Source organism: Chiloscyllium plagiosum, chromosome 7, assembly GCF_004010195.1.
Source record: "Chiloscyllium plagiosum isolate BGI_BamShark_2017 chromosome 7, ASM401019v2, whole genome shotgun sequence".
Classification (NCBI taxonomy): Eukaryota; Metazoa; Chordata; class Chondrichthyes; order Orectolobiformes; family Hemiscylliidae; genus Chiloscyllium; species Chiloscyllium plagiosum.
Window position 1 is genome coordinate 5,016,464 of NC_057716.1, and position 22,297 is coordinate 5,038,760.

Sequence of the window (22,297 nt, forward strand, 5' to 3'; positions counted from 1 at the left end):
CAGAGACCCGGGTTCAATTCCCGCCTCAGGCGACTGACTGTGTGGAGTTTGCACATTCTCCCTGTGTCTGCGTGGGTTTCCTCCGGGTGCTCCGGTTTCCTCTTACAGTCCAAAGATGTGCAGGTCAGGTGAATTGGCCATGTTAAATTGCCCGTAGTGTTAGGTAACGGGTAAATATAGGGGTATGTGTGGGTTGCGCTTTGGCGGGGCGGTGTGGACTTGTTGGGCCGAAGGGCCTGTTTCCACACTGTAAGTAATCTAATCTAATCTAATCTAATCTAATCTAAGGGTTGGAGGGATTGGGTTGGGATATTTGGTCGGCATGGATGGGTTGGACCAAAGGGTCTGTTTCCATGCTGTACATCTCTATGACTCTATATTTCTAGAAGTAAATAAAAAGAAAAATAAGAGCAACAGTGAGCAATGGCCCTTTGTGACTCAGACTGAGGCATTGAGAATAGGAAACCAGAAAATGGCAGAGACCTTGAAGTATTTTTGCATCTGTTTTCACAGTAGATAGAAGACACAAGACATTGGAACAGAGGTAGGGCATTCAGCCCAATGACTCTGCTTTGCCATTCAATGAGATCATGGCTGATCTTATAACCCTAAACTCTACTTTCCCAGCAACTTTATGCTTTCATGTCCTATATTAATGCCAAAAACAATGCATTAAATATGCGAGGTTAACGTCTGTCTGTATCCCAATCTTGAGTCAGGCTGGCAGAAAGTGAGGACTGCAGATGCTGGAGATCAGAGCTGAGAAATGTGTTGCTGGAAAAGCGCAGCAGGTCAGGCAGCATCAAAGGAGCAGGAGAATCGACGTTCCTGAAGAATCGATCATTCCTGAAGAAGGGCTTATGCCCGAAACGTCGATTCTCCTGCTCCTTTGATGCTGCCTGACCTGCTGCACTTTTCCAGCAACACATTTTTCAGCTCTGATCTCCAGCATCTGCAGTCCTCACTTTCTGCTAGTTGATTTTAACCTACTGCGAATCCTCTTGCAAGGATGTCTTCCTTGAAGAAGCCCTCCTCCTCCCTCTATTTCCCCTGCTCCTTTGAGTCAGGCTGGTTCTATTTCTAAAGTGGAATTCCCAAGATATTACATGGTTTGACTGCCTGTAGGATATGCATTTTGAGCAAAATAGAATGTATATGCAAATATAAATTCACCCCATAAACCTTTTTGTCTGTGCGCGTGCAGGAGAGAGAGAGACAGAGTGAGTGCGTGCATGTGAGTGTGAGTGTATATGAGTGTGTGCTTGCATGTGTGCAAGACTCAAGATTAGGATACAGACAGACTTTAACCTCAAACCTTTAATGGATTGTCTGAGCTGAGATAGCACCTTTTGTTATAAAACCTGAAGTTATCTTGAGAATGTGACTTAAAAGAAGTTCTGGGATTTACATATTATAGAATTGAAACTAGCAAACCCATTCTAAAAGGTGAAAGACTTAATCTAGGTTTGTTCAAAATATCATTTCAGCTGCATGACACTGTAATCTTTTGCTATAAATTCTGTTGCTTCACAACCACCTGATGAAGAAGCAGAGCTTCAAAAGCTAGTGCTTCCAAATAAACCTGTTGGACTATAATGTAGTGTTGTGTGATTTTTGACAATGAGGTATTAATGCCTTTGCATTTCAAGGGAGATGGTATAAGTCTTTCTTGTAGGAGATGATCAATACACTGCATTTATCAGCTCAAGCCGAAATGTTGTTCAGGTCTTGCTGCTTGTGGGCACAAACTGCTTCAATATCTCAGCAGTTGGGAATAGTCATCTCAGCATTGCTGTGGGTCTAAAATAACAAATTTCTAAAAAATGTAAAGGAGCAGTACTGGGCATGGCATATAAAATTGGGAGCAGCACGGTGGCTCAGTTGTTAGCACTGCTGCCTCACAGCACCAGGGATTCAGATTCACTTCCAGCCTCGGGCGACTGTCTGTGTGGAGTTCGCACATTCTCCCCAAGTCTGCATGGGTTTCCTCCCACAAATTATCTTATCAGATACTACACGTTTTCTGTTGCTGAAAGGGATGAAAATTCTCCAAATATTTTGCTCAATTATTGAAAATTAAATAAAGTTTATCATACCTTTCCGAGAGGTCATCAGACTTTTCCGAATTTTCTATAGACATGACAAAAAGGTTGATAAACCAATTCAAGGAATACTGGTACATAGGTTCTATGTTACCAAGATCAGCAATTGAGAAAAATAAGATGGAAGAATGTATGGCGATAGGTCGATAGCCCATCCGAGTAGTGTCAATTTTCTTCTCTGTTTCCTCAGCTACAGCTTGCTTTTGAGTTATTTCATTGGCAAGAACCTTTGACGAAGATAAAACCTTTATGGCAGTCTCATCTTCTAAGATGTTTCCTTCTGAGGATGAAAGAATTTCTAGAATCTTATCTTCAATTTCTTTCAGCAGCCTAAAGAATGAAACAGCTTTGAATTAGTAAAGATGCATTTAATAGTTATTTTGATGTCTAGAACTTGAATATTGCTGAAAAAGGAAATTTTGTCAATGTTTTTCACCTTGCACATCAGATAATTCACAATAAAGCCAATAAAAGGTGAAAATCAATCTTAATACTTAATAAAGGCAGAGTGCTGATTGATTTGCAAATAGACTGATTTATAAATATGTTGCTATGGAGAATATAGTAGTTCATGATAGTTGAAAGTTAACTGTCAGACTTTGTTTACATTTTAACCACAGGCAAATTGATTCAGATTCATCAGGGCAAGCCCTGAGAAAATGAACTTCTGAATAACTGTCACTTAGTGTCAGAGAGTCATAGAGCTGTACAGCACGGAAACAGGCCCTTCGATCCAACCTATCCATGCTGACCAGGTATCCAAAATTAATCTCATTTGACAGCATTTGGCCCGTATCCCACTAAACCTGTCCTATTCACATATCCATTCAGACGCCTTTTAAATGTTGTAATTGTACCAGCCTCCACCACTTCCCCGGCAGCTCATTCCATACACGCACCACCCTTTTCGTGAAAAAGTTGCGTTTAGGTCCCTTTTAAATCTTTTCCCACTCACCCTAAACCTATGCCCTCTAGTTCTGGATTTCCTCCACCCTAGGAAAAAGCCCTTACCTACTGACCCAATCCAAGCCCTTCATGATTTTATGAAAGGTTTATGAAGGATTTTATCTTACACCCTTCTGTAAGGTAACCCCTCAGCTCCGACACTCCAGGAAATACAGCCCCAGCCTGTTCAGCCTCTCCCTATAGCTCAAATCTTCCAAATGTGGCACAACACTTCTAAATCTTTTCTGAACCGTTTCAAGTTTCACAACATCCTTCCTCTAGGAGGGAGACCAGAATTGCATACAATACTCCAAAAGTGGTGTAATCAATATCCTGTACAGCCACAATATGAACTCCCAAATCTTATAGTCAATGCTCTGACCAATAAAGGAAATCATACCAAACACCTTCTTCACTATCCTATCTACCTTCGACTCGACTTTCAAGGAGCTGTGAACCTGCACTCCAAGTTTTCTTTGTTCAGCAACATTCCCCAGGACCATACCATTAAGTGTATAAGTCCCGCCCTGATTTGCCTTTCCAAAATGAAGCAGCTCACATTTATCTAAATTAAACTCCATCTGTCACTCTTCAGCCCATTGGCCCATCGGATCAAGATCCCATTGTACTCTGAGGTAACCTTCTTTGCTGTCCACTACACCTCTAATTTTGGTGTCAGCTGAAAATTCACAATGGGTGGCACGGTGGCACAGGGGTTAGCACTGCTACCTCACAGCGCCAGAGACCCGGGTTCAATTCCCGCCTCAGGTCTGTGTGGAGTTTGCACATTCTCCCCGTGTCTGCGTGGATCTCCTCCGGGTGCTCCGGTTTCCTCCCACAGTCCAAAAATATGCAGGTTAGGTGAATTGGCCATGCTAAATTGCCCGTAGTGTTAGGGGCAGGGGTAAATGTAGGGGAATGGGTCTTGGTGGGTTGCTGTTCGGAGGGTCAGTGTGGACTTGTTGGGCCGAAGGGCCTGTATCCACACTGTAGGTAATCTAATCTAATCTAACTATACCTCCTATGTTCACATCTGAATCATTTATATAAATGATGAAGAACAGTGGACCCATTACCCAGTCCTTGTGGCACACCACTGGTCAAAAGCTTTCAGTCTGAAAAGCAATCCTCCACCACCACCTTCTACCTTTGAGCCAGTTCAGTATCCAAATGGTTAGTTTTCCCTGCAATTCATGTGATCGATTCTTGCTAACCAGTTGACCGTGAGGAACTTTGTCAAACACCTTACTGAAGTCCAAATAGATCACCTCCACCTCTCTGCCCTCATTGATTCTCTTTGTTACTTCTTCAAAAAAGCTCAATCAAGTTAGTGAGACATGATTTCCCATGAACAAAGCCCTGTTGACCATCTCTAATCAGTCCTTGCCTTTGCAAATACATATAAACCCCATCCCTTGGGATTCCCTCCAACAATTTGTCCACCAGTGATGTCACGCTCACCACTCCATAGTTCCCTGGCTTTTTCTTACCACCTTTCTTAAATAGTGGCACCACGTTAACCAACCTCCAGTCTTCTGGCACCTCACCTGTGTCCATTGATGATACAAATATCTCACCAAGAGGCCCAGCAATCACTTTCCACAGAAAACTATGGTACACCTGATCAGGTCCTGGGGATTTATCCACCTTTATGTGCTCTAAGACATCCAACACTTCTTGTAAAATGTCCATATTACATCTATTTCCCCACATTCTATATCTTCCATGTCCTTCTCCACAGTAAACACCAATGCAAAATACTTCTTTAGTATCTCCCCCACCTCCTATGATCCCACACAGGATCTTTGAGGGACCTTATTCTCTCCCTAGTTATCTGACATATGCTTTCTTCTTTATCTTGACCAAAAGCTCAATTTCTCTAGTCATCCAGCATTCCCTACACCTGTCTGTCTTGCCTTTCCCACTGACAGAAACGTACTCTCTCTGGACTCTATCTCATTTTTGAAGGCTTCCCATTTTCCAGCCATCTCTTTACCTGCAAACATTTGCCCCCCAAGTCATCTTTTAAAAGTTCTTGCCTAATACCGTCAAAATTGACCTTCCTCCAATTTAGAACTTCAACTTTTAGACCAGTCTATCCTTTTCCATAACTATTTTAAAACTAAGAGAATTATGGGGAGAAGGGAGGAGATTAAATATAAGGGTAAGCTAGCCAGTAATATAAGAGTTTTGTTAGATATATAAAGGGCAAAAGTGGACATTGGACTGCTGGAAAATGATGCTGGAGAGATTGTAGTGGCGAACAATGAAATGGCTGAGGAACTGAATAATTGCTTCATGTCAGTTTTCATGGTGGAAGACACAAGTAATTCCCCAAAAAATTCAAGAGAGTGAGAGGGCAAAGCTGAGTAAGATGGCCATTAACAAGGAGAAGGTGCTGGAGAAACTGAATGGCCTGAAGACAGATGAATCACCTGGCGCAGATGAATTATACCCCAGAGTTCTTAGGATGATAGCTGAAGAGATAGTGGAGGCATTATTGGTGATCTTTCAGGAATCACGAGAGTCAGGGTAGGTTCAAGAAGATTGGAAATTTGCAAACGTGACATCTCTGTTTAAGGCAAAAATGGAAATTTAAAGACTGAATAGTCTAATCTCGGTCATGGGTAAGATCCTGGAATCCATTGTGAAGGATGAGATTTGTGATACTTCAAAGTATATGGTAAAATAGGGCAAAGTCAGCAGGATTTCATCAAGAGGAGGTCATGCCTGACAAATCTGCTAAAATTGTTTGAGGAAGTAATGAGCACGTTAGACAAGGAGAGCCAACTGGGGGGGGGGGGGTAGATGTTATCTATCTGGACTTCCAGAAGGCCTTTAATAAGGTGCCGCACAGGAGGCTGCCGAGTAAGATAAGGGCCCATGGCGTTAGAGATAAAGTGCTAGCATGGATAGAAGCTTGGCTGTCTGGCAGAAAGCAGAGAGTGGGGATAAAAGGGTCTTTGTCAAGATGGCAGCTAGTCTGTGGTGTTCCACAAGGCTCAGTGTTGGGGCCACAACTTTTCACTTTATACATTAACGATTGAGATGAAAGAATTGAGAGTATTCTGGCTAAATTTGCAGTTGAGACAAAGATTGGTACAGGGATAGGTAGTATTGAGGAGATGGTGAGGGTGCAAAAGAACTTGGACAGGTTAGGAGAAGGGGCAAAGAAGTGGTAGATTGAGTACAGTGTGGGAAAGTGTGAGATATGCACTTTGGTAGAAAGAATGGAGGCATGGACTATTCTCGAAATGGGGAGAAAATTCAGAAGTCTGAAGTGCAAAGAGACTTCAGAATTCTAGTCCAGGATTCTCTCAAGGTAAACTTGCAGTTTGAGTCAGTAGTTAGGAAAGCAAATGCAATGATGGCACTTTTTTGAAAGGACTTGAATACAAAAACAAGGATGTACTTCTGAGGCTCTGCAAGGCTCAGGCCAGACCACATTTGGAGTACTGTGTGCAGTTTTGGGCCCCATGCCTCAGTAAGGATGTATTGGCCCTGGAGCTTGTTTAGAGGAGGTTCATGAGAATGATCCCAGGAATGAAAAGCTTAGCATATTAGGAACTTTTGAGGACTCTGGATCTATACTCAATGGAGTTTAGAAGGATGAGGGGAGATCTAGTAGAAACTTACAGAATACTGAGTAGCCTGGACAGAATGGATGTTGGGAAGATGTTTCCATTGGTAAGAGAGACTAGGACCCAAGGGCACAGCCTTAGAGTAAAGGTAAGATGTTTTAGAATGGAGATAAGGAGAAACTTCTTCAGTCAGAGAGTGATGAATCTAAGGAATTCACTGTCACAGAAGGCTGTGAAGGCCAGGTCATTGAATATATTTAAGACAGAGATAGATAGGTTCTTGATTGTCAATGGGATTAAAGATTATGAGGAGAAAGCGGGAGAATGAGGTTGGGAAACTTATCAGCCATGATTGAATGGTGGAGCAGACTCAATGGCCTGAGTGGCCTAGTTTCTGTTCCTATGTCTTATGGTTGCTTTTATTTTATATTTCATTTTTTTGAGTTGAAACAGGCACATATGCACATACATTCCTTTTTCCTGATGCCTGAAAAAAGAGGGTCCTTAGCATGTCATTTCCAATGCAAGCAAAAGCATCACACTTTGAACATAATAAAACTCACAACAGTGTCCAACATTTTCTGCAATTGGAAAAAAGATTGCTGGTTAATCCTGAATGAGAAAAGAATAACACTGACAACAATTTTAGGATTGTCAGTCAGGCTCAAAGTATAACACAGTTGTGTATACTGAATATATACACACACTCTGATAGGTCAGGGCATTGCTTTGAGAAATATACTGACAAATGGCTGCAAACTATTTTGTTGATTGAAATAACTGCAGTACATTCATTCACGGTGGCTCAGTGGTTGGCACTGCTGCCTCACAGCGCCAAGAACCTGGATTCGATTCCCACCTCGGGTGGTTTGTGTGGAGTTTGCACATTCTCACCATGTTTGTGTGGGTTTCCTCCGGGTGCTCTGGTTTCCACCCACAATCCAAAGATGTGTAGGTTAGGTGAATTGGCAATGTTAAATTGCCCATAGTCAGGGGTAAATATAGGGGAGGGGAATGGGTCTGGGTGGGTTACTCTTCGGAGGGTCGGGTGTGGACTTGTTGGGCCAAAGGGCCTGTTTCCGTACTGTAGGTAATCTAATTAATCCCCTTCTTGATGTTACATGTCCTATCACTTATAGGTAAAGTAAAGTAGCTATAGTCCTACTGAAGAGTTGGACTGTTCTCCCATTAGAGACAAGTGGTGGTGATTCAATCTGGGGGGTCACTATGCCTCAGGAAAGGGGAGAGGTTGGGAAAGAGAATCTTCATTGTAACCTCAACCGGTGTGGGAATTGAAGCCCCAGTGTTGGAATCACTACATCAACAAGCTGACTGTCTTTCAATTGAACTAACCAAGTCTATCTTTGGATTATAACCTAAGATGAAAAGAAGCTCAAGTACACACAACTATATATTTCTTTATCATACACAGGGTCCTATTCTTTGCAGATAAAGAAAATACGCACATACGGCACCTATTTCAACTCAACAAAATAGGTGACAGCCATTTGTCAGCTTATTTCTCAAAGCAATGCCCTGAACAATCAGTCAACCTGTCTGGTTTAAAATCTAAACCAAGTTTAGCAGTTAACTGTCAAGCACAGCAGTTTGGCTTGTTTTCAACAGGGTGAGATTTGTGACAGAGATCATTAGAGACTTGAGCTTCTTTTCATTTTAGGTTATCGGTCAAAGATGGAGTTGTTTAGCTCAATTGGAAGACAGTTGGTTTGTGATGTAGTGATTCCACCACTGTGGGTTCAATTTCTGCACCGGCTGAGGTTACAATGAGGATTTTCCTTCTCAACCTCTCCCCTTGCCTGAGAAGTAGTGACTCCACTCCTGAGTTAAATCATTACCAGTTGTCTCTAAAGGGAGAGCAGCCCAATAGTCCAGTAGGACCATGGCAACTTTACTTTTATCTACAAGTGAAAAGAAATGTAACACCAAGAAGGAGATGCAAATAGTATTGTTGTAATTCTTATATATTGTTCTCATGTTCTAGATGGTGTTCAAACACATTAGGGGAAAACTTGATGAAAGCTTATTTATCTGTGTGCAGTGTGAAAAGGTAAATGCATCAATTTACCTTGGTTGTAATGATGAGGGTCACTGAACCTCTTTCAGTGCTCTATGGAATTGGAAAGAGGTGGTATTGGTGAATTTAATACTGCCTGTTAAAAAGAACATGTTTCCCTATGTCTGCACTGTTCCAATTGTTATGATAACTAACTCCCTATATTATCAAAATAGCACGATACGAGCGCTTGAATCTATGTTCGAACATTTCCAGTTTAACCAGTTTTAATGGCAGTGCTTATGTAGATGTTCTTTAAAAAAAAACCTTCCTGCAAATTTTATTCACAAAATCTGCATTAAATTCAACATCATTGCTTTAATTACGCCAAGTGAAAAACAGAGAGAAAAAAGAAACTGTATAGCTTTCTATAGAAACTTCTCATTTACCTTTTGTTTTCTGCACTTTGCAAAATTAAAGCCTGCTTCTCATCCTCCAAGTCCGGCCTTTCTCTGGCCACTACAATACCAAGAAGCTGGTCTTGCATTCCCTCTGTGGTAATCATGAAGTTTAACAGGGTCACCTGTAGATCAAGGGATAAATTCAAAAATGTTAATATTATTAGCAATTGTTAATAATTAGGACACAAATATAATACTTTGAATTATTTTCTTGCTATCAAATATACAGTGACCATATTTTGAAATGAATCAGACTCTCTTAACATCACTTCACTTGTATAGCTCCTCCAACAGTTAATACTGACTAACTAGACTTCATGTAGATTCAGGCTAGAGTTAGTAAGTATATTATTAAAGAAAATGTGTACAACTCAATGCATCCATCCACTAATTTAGGTATACAAAAATGTATTATTTTAATATGAAATGTCCTTTCCTTACGTGTTAAGTACACTTCAGTAATTTGTAATCACAAAATGATTATGTCCTTTATTTTTTTGGGAGGGGAATTTGTGCAGGTTGACTATTATAAAATATAGAGCTGAAAATGTGCTGGAAAAGCGCAGCAGGTCAGGCAGCATCCAAGAAGCAGGAGAATCGACGTTTCGGGCATAAGCCCTTCTTTTATGCCCAAAACGTCGATTCTCCTGCTCCTTGGATGCTGACTGACCTGCTGCGCTTTTCCAGCAACACATTTTCAGCTCTGATCTCCAGCATCTGCAGTCCTGACTTTCTCCTATGATAAAATATAGACAATATCACTGCAATGTATATGGAGGTGTATTTACTTCATCTTCATCTCTTTTGGATCAGGATTGTTTATCACGGAGATTCATAAAGCAAACCAAATGATCTTTTGAGCATTTTTTCTCTGGTGACTAATTACAGAGTGTCAAAAGTCATCGAACATAGAACTGTACAGCACAGAAATGGGCTCTTCATCCCAAAGTGTTATGCCAAACATAATGCCAAATTAAACTAATCCTTTTTGCCTATTTTTGGTCCATATCCCTCCATTTCTTGCATATTCATGTGCTTATCTAAAAGTCTCTTAAATGCTGCTATTGCACCTACCTTCTCCATCACCCTAGCAGTACACTTCAGACTCCTACTACTCTCTGTGTAAAGAACTTGCCCCTCACATCTCCGTTGAACTTTCTTCCCTTTCATCTTAAACGCAAGCCCCCGTGTATTAGGCATTTCAATTCTGGGAAAAAGATTCTGACAATCAACCCCAACTAGGCATCTCATAATTTTATAGACATCTATCAAGTCTCCCCTCAGCCTTTGCTGCTCCAGAGAAAACAACTCGAGTTTTTCTAGCCTCTCCTTATAGCTCAATACAGACACCATCCTGGTAAACCTCTTCTGCATTCTTTCCGAAGCCTCCACATCCTTTCTAAAATGTTGCGACTAGAATTGAATGCAATACTTAAAGTTTGGCCTAACCATAATCCTACAAAGCTGGAACACGACATCCTGGCTATTGTACTCAATTCCCTGACCAGTAAAGGCAAGCATGCCATTGCCCTTCTTTACTATCCTATCTACCTATGTGGAGAAAGTGAGGACTGCAGATTCTGGAGATCAGAGCAGAAAAGGTGTTGCTGGAAAAGTGCAGCAGGTCAGGCAGCATCTAAGGAGCAGGAGAATCGACGTTTCGGGCATGAGCCCTTCTTCAGGGCTCTTCATGAGCCCTATCTACCTACATGGCCACCTTCAGGGAGTTATGGACTTGAATTCTAAGATTCCTCTGTACATCAATACTGTTCAGGGTCCTGCCATTACCCATATTCTTTTCCTTAACATTTGATCTCCCAAATGCAACACCTCACACTTACTCGGATTAAACTCCATCTGCAATTTCTCTGCCCATATCTGCAACTGATCTATATCCAACTGTATCCTTTGACAACCTTTTACACTGTCCACAATTCCACCAATCTTTGTATCATCTGCAAACTTACTAACCCACTCTTCTACATTTTCATCCAAGTCATTTATATATATCACAAATTGCAGAGGTCCCAGTACAGATCCCTGCGGAACACCATTAGTCATGAACCTGCAGCCTGAAAAATACTCTTCCACCACTACCTTCTGTCTTCAATGGGAAAGCCATTTCTGAATCCATGTCACTGTGGATCCCATGTATCTTAATCTTCTGGATAAGCCTATCTTGAAGGACCTTGTCAAAACTTACTAAAATCCAGGCAAGCATCCACTGCTCTACCTCACCTTCATAACCTCCTCAAAAAATTCAATCAAGTTAGCAAGACACGACCTGCCCTGCACAAGACTGACTGTCACTAACTAGGCCATGTTTTTCCAAATGCGCGTAAATCCTATCCCTAAGAATTCTCTCCAATAACTTCCCAGCCACTGACATGAGCCTCACTGGTCTATACTTTTCTGGATTATCCCTATTTTCCTTCCTGAACAGAGGAGCAATAATAGCTATTCGCCAGTTCTCCAGGATCTCTCCAGTGGCTAGCAAGGATAAAAGATTTTGATCAAGTTCCCAGCAATTTCCTCTCTTGCCTCTCTCAATGACCATCAGGCCCTGGGAACTTATCCACCTTAATGCTCTTCAAGAGACCTAATATCACCACTTGATCTCAAAATGCCCTAGCATATTAGCATGCTCCGCACAAATCTCACTCTCTTCCATATCATTCTCCCGGGTGAATGCTGAATCATTTAAGATCTCATCCACATCCTCTGCCTCCAGGCACAAGTTCCTTCCTTTATCCTTGATTGGGCCTACCTTCTACCTAGTTATCCTCTTGTTTCTAGTATGCGTATAGAATGCCTTAGAATTCTCTTTAACCCTACTTGCCAAGGTCATTTGAGTCCTCCTTCTTGTTCTCCTAATTTCCTGCTCTTTATATTCCAGGAGGGTCCTGTTCTATTTTAGCTTCCTAAACCTTACATATGCTTCCTTTTGACTAAATTTATAATCTCCCTTGTCATCCAAGGGTCCCTTACCTTCCCATCCTTGTGCTTCTTCCTTTACTGGAACATGCCAGTCCTGAACTCTTATCAGCAGAACTGTAAACAATTCCCACATCATGTTTGCTAATATAATCCTAATTGTGATCAACCTACTTTTTCAGCAGCACTAGTTGGTATTTCATGGTAATTTCATGAAGAATCAGGTTCATTGTTATTCAAGATCATGTGCACTGAAGTGGGGTTAGAGGACAGATGATACTTGCATCAGGGGATATAGATATAATTATGTTATAATAGTGGGGTCATATATTCACTCAATTTTCATACAATATTTTGATTTGTTATGAGTATTCTCTCATTAAACACTAAACTTGCAAATTATCTGAAGTGCATCCTTATGACCTTTTTAGGTCCCAAGACAACCATACAATCTCCCCTATTAATTAGGCTAATGTAACATCCTCAGCCTTTAGACCAGCCTCAGCTCATCCACTGTTGAAACCATTACCTACAACATTTTTTTAACCTCTAGACCATTCTAATGGATTTGGTTGTTCTCCCTCACTTACACTTCATAATCTTGAGGTCATCCAAAACACTGCTTAACTTGCACCATGTCTCATTTGTCCAATATCGATGTTCTCAAGAACTTACATTAGCTACGATTTAAGCAATGCCCCAATTGCAAAGTTCTAATACTTGTTTTCAAATTCCTCCATGTGTCACTCTTTCTTATCTCTTTAATTTCATCCAATCCCACAAACCTCCTAGATACATGAATTTCAAAGTATGTGGCTTCTTCAGCAACTCTGATTTTAATTGTTGTACCATTGCTTGCCAGGTCTTCAGGTTTGGCATTCCCATCCTATAGCTCTGTCTCTCTATCTTTTTTTAAAATTCCTTTTTGATGTCCCTTAAAACCCACTTTTTTAATAAAGTTTCTAGTCATCAGACCTAACATCTCCTTAAGTTACATACTTTGAACTTTGTGAGTGAAATGTCTTGGATGCTCTATTACAATAAAAGTGCCATAACATTACAAGTGTTGTCCTCAGTCATAGAACTGAGGTGCTACAGAATAAGAGATGGTGGAAAGCCATAATTGAACGTAATTGCTATTAGAACTGTGGACCTATGAATTAGACGGAAGTTCACAAGAAATGCGTGCTGACATAAGAGTTATATTTTAGGTATAAATGTTAGAACATAGGGAGTACAGCACAGGAATAAGCCCTTCAGATTACCATGTCTGTGCTGACCATGATTCTCTAAACTAATCCTATCTACCTGTAAAGGTTTATAAGATTATTATATTTTAAGATAATCTGTTCTGGTTTATTAGTTTATCATATTTTGAGATTGTAACTTTTAATGTAGAGTAGATAGAAGCAATATGATCTGTGTTGGGGGCTGCCTTACAGTAAGTTTGGATAGTTTATTTGTTAAAGATGGGAGGAGCACTCAAATCAGGTTAAATTCATGACAAGTTGTTGCTTTCTAATGACAGCAACCTGTGATCCTTTGGGACTTTAGTGGCTTTCACTTTCAGCTTCCAGCTTCCAAGTCTTCATTAAGTAGAATTTGATCTCTCAACATCTTAGAAAGATGTTACAACTGCTGTATAAGCTATTCCTTTACTTCTAAGATGAAAGGAAGTTGGGACTGAGAGTATCTAATTCACATTTCTACCTGGATAAAAGCCTAACATATTTCCCATTGCCAAGAGGGAAAGAGAATAAAAGTAGTTATTTTTAGATCTGTTTACAGATTTTGCGTTAAACCCTGAAATATCAGAGGCAGACAAAAATTGCAGTTTTGTTTTCTGTGGTCTATAGCCAGAGAACTACAGCGCAAGAGCCAGAACACATCAGGGTTGCACCTTAACCATAGAAAATGTTGACCTTACTGGGCACCACACTGAATACAAGTAGGAGCATGCTCTAAGATTAAAGACTGCATTTGTTATGAGTTAATGGTTGTGAGAAGATTTGTTAAGTTTGAAGCCATGGGAAGAAATATGCAGCATAGAGCTCACAGTTTGGAGATTAGAAGTTAGCCATTTGGACAAGGAAAAACAAAGCAACCTATTAGATATTGAGTCCAGTTATGAACTGTAATTCTGTGGAGCAAACAATGAATGATAAGTGACTATATATGTAAATTGCCTACAAATGAAAATGTAATTAGTCAATTGTTGCTGTTAGTCATGTGTTTTGTCAAGAGTTTTAAAATATGAAATCTTAATATTCTAAAACATGACATCTTAGCAATTAATTGAAAATTGAAATCTTAAAACCTATCAGACTCTACAAAGATCATCACAAAACTGGGGAATCTTTGTAGGATTTCAAACCCTGCAAATTTCAAATTTCATATGCTGGAATTGCTTAAGTTGAAATAAACTAAACGGAACACAATCATTAATGCTATATATTTTTATTCATTCTTGGAATGTAGATGTCACTGGCTGGGTTAGCATTTAATGTCAGTCATTCATAGGTTTAGAAGTCAGCAGCTTGCTGTGCCATTTCAGAGGGCATTTTAGTGTCAATCACATTCTTTAATCCAGACTAGGTCAGGATGGCAGGCGATTTCCTTCCTTAAAGGATGTTAGTGAATTAGTTGGGTATTTATGGCAACAGTTACATGGTTGCCCTTAGATTAGCTTTTAATTCCATGGAGGATTTAAACCTATCTCCCCAGAATTTCAGCCAAGGATTCTGAATGATTAGTCCAGTGACATTACCACTTTGCCACCCTTGTTAAAAGTTAAACACTTTTTTGCATTTTGCTGAAACTCAAAAATGATGATTTGTTTTGCATGCCTTACAATAGTTAACAGATATCAATTTCAGAACACCTGAAGTTACGAGAGGGAAGAGATTATTTTCCATTCTCTCTTTCTGTGCAAGGAAAAACATTTTGGTAAACTGGGAGGCTGAGGGCCCTCATGGACTTTCAGAAACATTAGAAATAGTAATAAAATTGGGAAACAACTGAGAACCTTGAAGAAGAAAATGTAATCCAGATGAACTATAAGATAAATTGGTTTGGATTAAATTGCAAATGAAACAGCTGGAAATGAAACAGAAAAAAAATTACAAAATTAGTTTGGTACTTAGACTGAGCAGTTTGTATCAGAGAAAGATTGGACATATTGGGTTTGTTTTGACTGGAGTTTAGAAAAGTAAAGGGTGACGACTAAAGTGTAAAAATGTCCTGAATGGTCTTAACAAGTGGCTGTGGAAGAAATGCTTCCTCTTGTGCATGAATCAGAACCAGGAACACTCAAAAATCAGGTGTCGCCCTTTCAGGGCAGACATAAGGAGACTTTCTTTTTCCTCTCAGAAAATGGAGAGATTTTGGAATGATGCCTCAGAAAAAAGTGGAGGTGAGCCCATTGAATACTTTTAAACTGGAGGAAGACAGATTTTGGTTATGCAGGGGAATAAAATGTTTTCAGGAGTAGGTGGGAAGGCAAATTTGAGGTTACAATGATAAACAAGGTATTTTCCCTGGCTGGGGGAGTCCAGAACTAGAGAACTTAGGTTAGGGTGAGAGGGGAAAGGTTTAAAAGGAACCCAAGGGGTAACTTTTTCATGCAGAGGATGGTGCGTGTATGAATTGAGCTGTTAGAGGAAGTGGTGGAGGTGGTTACAATTACAACACTTAATAGGCATTTGTGTGGGTATATGAATAGAAAGGGTTTAGAGGGTTATAGGTCAAGTGCTGGCAGATGGGACTAGATTAGTTTAGGGCATCAGGTCAGTATGGTCAATTTGGACCAAAGGGTCTGTTTCCGTGCTGTACATCTCTATGACTCTATGACTATATTGAAGAGTGGAACAGGTTCAAGGTAGCTAAATGGCCTACTCATTGTCCTAATTTGTATTTTCATAAATATAATTTCAAAGGGAAGAAATAGACAAATCTAGATTGTTTCAGTGTAAAAGAAAGAGAAAGCCTTGAAATGCAAAGAGAGCGAGAGAGAGAAATTAAGGATTTTGAGCTGGACAGTGAAAGCTTTCAAACAAGTTGAGAAGTAGCAGGGTCAATTTGATGTCGAGTCAGATTTAATTCCTCGTTTTGATTTAGTATCTAATATTCACTGTATCTATTAGGAAGGAGTTGAAATATATTTTATCTTATTTGAGAATCCTGTGATGAAGTTAGAGTGATCAGAAAAATTTGGACAATTCTATACAAAATATTCTGGTAGGAAAAGCTTTCGAGGTCTATTTGATTTCTTCTGACAAGCTCTCTACGGATTATTTCACAGTTAAGAATGTTATGCTAAATGCCAGAAGCATCAGAAGAATAGAAATTTAGGGGCTTGAGGAGAGATGGAATCTAATCTTTGTGGAATTTGCAAAAGAAACAGTAATGATCTTTGATGAATAGTATAGATGTATGAAGTTGAATCCAGACTTTGAAAACAAAGTGTTGAGAATAGAGGAATACAGTAACAGTACTTCTTTAAGAATAAAGTCTCACTATAAAACAGTAACATTACTATTATAAGGGAAGCATAATTTTTGTTGATTGTTATTATTTAACTCACAAACATATGAGGTCAGCAAATCATTGTTTGTAAACTTTCAAAAAGGATATGGAGAGAGAAGTTGAGTGATAATGAACAAAACACAAGTTAAAATGAGGTGGATAATAGTAATGAAAAGATACATCATTTTCAAAGTAGTAAAAAAGATATACAGAAGCTTGGGTTCATTCAAGGAAACCAATTTTTTTTTATAGATATTTTTATTGAAAATTTAACATGTTTTTAAACGTTTACAAAAGAAAACTAAAAAAAACCCCAAGTATAAACATTGATGTACAGTTAAATCTTAAATAAATAATAACCAAAATCTATCAAACAAGAAAAAAAAATACCAAGAGAAAAAAAAACTCAACTAACTACTCATCTAACCTACAACTAACCAGAGTGTATGATTAAAACTCTTACATTATTCAAGAGAACAAAAACCCAATGGATAACACAGAAATTGAGCAGTGATATATGTGCTTGAAATGTGTTAACATCAAATCACAACAAAACCCGTATTCGTGCGTGATTCCTCTCCTAAGGGGCCCCGGACCAGCCAGGTTCACCCTCTCAATTAAATAAAGGCCCTTGTTAGGATGACCGAGATATCCGTATTTGTGTAATTCAAGAAGTGCTGCCATATTTTATGGAGTAATTCGGTTTTTTTCTCCTGGTGCACCATATTTGTAAGGAAGTCAGGGGGAGTATATTTCATAATTATTCTGTGCCAACTTGAAAGTCCATGAGGGCCCTCAGCCTCCCAGTTTACCAAAATGTTTTTCCCTGCACAGAAAGAGAGAATGGAAAATAATCTCTTCCCTCTCGTAACTTCAGGTGTTCTTTATCCAATAAATGATTCTCCTGTAGGAAAGCTATATCGATCCTTTCTTTCTTGAGGTTTGATGATATTCTCCTCCTTTTGATTGATGAATTACTCCCTGTGACATTCCAGGTGCACCATTTAATCGACCAATCACCCATAATCACCGGACAAGTCCGAGACCCCCCAGGAGAAGAAACCCTATCCAAAACATCCCAAGCATAGAGCATATAAAATTCACAAAAATAAAGGCTCTTTAATATATTCAGATCAATATAATAAAAAAAATTCTAAATAAAAAAATATAAAACATATTTAAAAGGAGATCTTCCCCCTTATTCCCAGGGAGCATCACCTCCTTTCCAAAAACCCATCATAATCTCTCCCAACCAGTGCCCCACCTTTGACCCAGGCACCCCACAATAGGATAAAGAAAATTCAAGTATACTACTGAGCTAGAACTAATAATGAGTACCCTACCCCCACCCACACCAACACCTGGATTAATATTAATACCATATATGAACATATATGACTATAAAATTACAGTCTCAGCAAATGATAATTAATATAGTAATACAAAATAACAGGGGAAAACAACCCCACTCCTAAGGACAAAGATAAAATAGGATAAGGTAACCACCTTCCCCCATTTACATTAACTAGACCCCTTGGGCTATATATATATAAAAAAAGGGAAGAAAATCGTTAAGTAAAGAATAAATAAATAAACCCCTCTCCCCGGAGACAATATTAAACAGTAAAGTAATGAAAGGAAAAAAAAGGGGGTAAACCGGGGTGGGGGGAGGGCAAAACAACATCAATTAACTCTTATAATTTATCTAAGAGAGTCCAAAAGCTCCTTGGCCTTCTCCGGTGATCCGAACTTATACACGGACTCTTCATGGCTGAAGTGTAGTGTAGCTGGGTAGCGCAAGGAGTACTGAATGCTTAAGTCCCTTAAACGCTTCTTCGCTTCATCAAACGCCTTCCTCTTTCGGACCAAAGCTGGGGAAAAGTCCTGAAATAACATAATCTTGGATTCTATATAAATCATGGCTTGGGGATCTTTCCCAAGATTTCTGGAAGCTTCCAAGAGCATCTGCCTCACGTTATAGCTCTGCAGCCAGAACAGGACCAGGCAGGGGAGGGGGGCGCTGGTTCGAGCTGGGCCCGTGCACTGCAACCCGGTAGACCCATTCCACCCTTACCTGGCCTGATCCAGCCTCCAGATTCAAAAGCTGTGGAAGCCACTGCTCAAAGAACCTTGTAAGCTGGCCTTCTTCTTCGCATTCAGGAAGGCCCAGCAAACGAATATTTTTTCGATGACCTCGAGAATCGAGGTCATCAATGTGATTCTCTAAGGTCCCGACTTGCTGTTCGAGAGTCCGGACCCGATCCACGGCTGATTCTGCTATGATCTCGGAGATCGTAGCCTTTAGCTCCGCCCCTCCGACTCGGCGCTCAATTTCTTCGATGTCTCGGCCATGCTTTTGTAGCGCGGCCGAGAGTGAATTCCATCGGCTTCGGGACTCTTCAAGAAAGCACGATCTTCACATCGAGTTTAGAGATTATTTCTGCGAAGCTCGCCACCGTAGGTAAGTCCCCTGTGTCGGCTGCGGACACCTCTGCTGCAGCTGGGGAGGGTGGGGGAGGGGCTCCTGCCTGCTGAGAACTGCGGGTTCCTTTCCCCCTAGTCATTTTTACAGGAGACTAGACTGTTTAAATTTCGTACTGAGCCACTAATTACATTAAGTAAAAACTATTTTAAATGATTTGGTGAGTGTGGTGGAGGCGGGTGGCCCACTTTGCCCAGGTCTTGGGAGGAGCACTATAGACTCAAACTTGCTGAGTTGCCGCCATCTTGGATCCCTCCAATTTATTTTTTTATTGCCGTAAGATAGAATGCTTAAAGGCAGAGTGCTGAAAGTTAAGACCAAAAGCAGTAGCTTCCGTGATAGTATGGTTCATGTTTCTCCAGAAAATGTGTACCAGAGGGAGGAATTGGTAATCAACCAATTCCATCTAATGTATTTACCATAAGTGTGAATCTGTGGATAAACGATTATAAGGGTTTTATATCTGAGGATGAATAATTACATTGCTGTCTGAGGAAAGACTAAAAAAGTACAGGCAGTCAACAGGTTGCAAACAGATTCTGTTCTGGAATCTGTTTGCAAGTTGATTTGTACACAATTCAGAACACAATGCAAAGCAGCCATTCGTAAGTACAGGAAATGTTCATATGTTGTGTATTTAACATTATATCGTGGGTTGTTCATAAGTATGAGCATTCATAAGTCAAATGTTCAAAAATCGGGGTCTGCCTATACCATCCTTAGGGTTACAGGATCTGCTTAAAGCTCAATGCCAGAGGCATGAATGTCTCTCCAGAGAACTCACAGTAAGCGCACTGATACAAGGTATTGGTAGAAGTTTTGTTCTTGTGACCTTCTGTCAAATGAATTTAAACTGTGCTTTAGTCAATAAGTCTTTGTTATTCTGATGGTGCCTGTATTGCCTATTGATAACATTGATTCCATACTAGGAAATATCTTTCAGCAAAAAATGTTGCCATTTCTGGGGATGGGTGAAAAGCCTGCTGGAATTGACAATGGACTTAAAGAATTAGAAACTACTTCTAACCTTGTTGCAAAAAAATCCTGCTCTTTTGATGAAAGATGTGTCAAGAGAGTTAAAAGCTCAAGCTTGTAATATGGAATAAACAATAACAATTCAAGTTCAATATAAACTGGATGCTTTAAGCTAGCCTGTAGTTGCAAATTCATAGGTGTTAGATGAGAATACAACAGCAGAAAATACCAGGCAAATGACCAAATAAAAAGATAAAGAGCAATGAACTAAAATCATTCAAATCTAGCAAATGCTGTTATTTTGAAACTATGAACTCACTAAAAAGGTTGCCAAGACTTTTCTAACTAATCATCAACATGACTAACCTTTAAAAGACATTTGGACAGATACATAGATAAGAAAGGTTTAGAGAAATAGGGGCCAAATGCAGGCAAATGGGACTAGTTCAGTTTAGGAAACCTGGTCAGCATGGACGGGTTGGGCTGAAGGGCCTGTTTCCATGCTGTATGACTCTAATTAATTTCTTAGAACAGCAGAGTTAAACCATTACCTTCTGTTTAAATGTGGACAGTACAGCTTGGATATTTGTTTGACAGAAATGTATTTTGTCGACTTTGACATTAAAGAATCCACAGCTGTGAAACTGAATAGAGATCAGAAAGTAAAATCTGAACATGACTAAAGATTTTGGATTAGTGGTGCTGGAAGAGCACAGCAGTTCAGGCAGCATCCAAGGACCAGTAAAATCGACGTTTCGGGAATAAAGGCAGAGAGCCTGAAGGGTGGGGAGATAAGCTAGAGGAGGGTGGGGGTGGGGAGAAAGTAGCATAGAGGTGAGGAGGGGATGAAGGTGATAGGTCGGGGGGGGGGAGGGTGGAGTGGATAGGTGGAAAAGTTTGGTTGATTGGTGTGGGTGTCTCGGAGATGTTCCCTAAAGTGCTCTGCTAGGAGGCGTCCAGTCTCCCCAATGTAGAGGAGACCGCATTGGGAGCAACGGATACAATAGATGATATTAGTGGATGTGCAGGTAGAACTTTGATGGATGTGGAAGGCTCCTTTAGGGCCTTGGATGGAGGTGAGGGAGGAGGTGTGGGCACAGGTTTTACAGTTCCTGCGGTGGCAGGGAAAATGGCACTGACATTTTCTACAAACCCACCGATTCCCACAGCTACCTGGATTACACCTCTTCCCACCCTACCTCTTGCAAAAATGCCATCCCGTATTCCCAATTCCTCCGCCATATCTGCTCCCAGGTGGACTAGTTGCACCACAGAACACACCGTTTGGCCGCCTCCTTCAGAGACCACAATTTCCTTTCCATGTGGTTGAAGATGCCCTCCAACGCATCTCATCCACATCGGAGGGGTGGGGTTTGAGGGCAGAGGTGCGGGATGTGGATGAGATGCGTTGGAGGGCATCTTTAACCACGTGGGAAGGGAAATTGCAGTCTCTAAAGAAGGAGGCCATCTGGTTTGTTCTGGGGTGGAACTAGTCCTCCTGGGAGCAGATATGGTGGAGGCGGAGGAATTGGGAATACAGAATGGCATTTTTGCAAGAGGTAGGGTGGGAAGAGGTGTAATCCAGGTAGCTGTGGGAGTCGGTGGGTTTGTAAAAACTGTCAGTGTCAAGTCGGTCATCATTAATGGAGATGGAGATGTCCAGGAATGGGAGGGATGTGTCAGAGATTGTCCAGGTAAATCTAAGGTCAGGGTGGAATGTGTTGATGAATTGCTCAACCTCCTCACGGGAGCACGGGGTGATGACTATTCAAAGACTGAGTTAGAAAGCCAACAATCTGTGATAAGGTAAGGGTTAGGAGAAACTGTGAAAAATTCTGATGTTAAGAACAACATAAAATATTGAATCCAGAAGGTAAAGGGTATTGAGAGGTAAAAGAAGTTCCTTCTGGGTCTGCAATTTATACTTGCTGGTATTCAAAAATCAGAGGAATTCAAATTTCAAATTTCTCTATAAAGGTTATAGGCCTTGATGGTGACCAGAGCTGAAAATGTGTTGCTGGAAAAGCGCAGCAGGTCAGGCAGCATCCAAGGAACAGGAGAATCGACGTTTCGGGCATAAGCCCTTCTTCAGGAATGAGGAAAGTGTGTCAACCAGGCTAAGATAAAAGGTAGGGAGGAGGGACTTGGGGGAGGGGCATTGGAAATGCGATAGGTGGAGGAAGGTCAAGGTGAGGGTGATAGACCGGAGTGGGGTGGGGGCGGAGAGGTCAGGAAGAAGATTGCAGAAAGACCACTCCCTCCGTGACTCCCTCGTCAGG

General features: G+C 40.6%; 1 protein-coding gene across 1 annotated transcript in view; it reads right to left on the minus strand.

Annotated features, from left to right (window-relative positions):
* Positions 1–22,297, minus strand: part of dnah7 (dynein, axonemal, heavy chain 7) — a 414,399-nt gene that overhangs the window by 123,467 nt on the left and 268,635 nt on the right. Inside the window, exons 49-50 of the mRNA XM_043692898.1 lie at positions 9,092–9,225; positions 2,097–2,432 (exon numbers count right to left, since the gene is read on the minus strand). Coding sequence (XP_043548833.1) covers positions 2,097–2,432; positions 9,092–9,225 — 470 coding nt within the window. The remainder of the gene's footprint in view (positions 1–2,096; positions 2,433–9,091; positions 9,226–22,297) is intronic.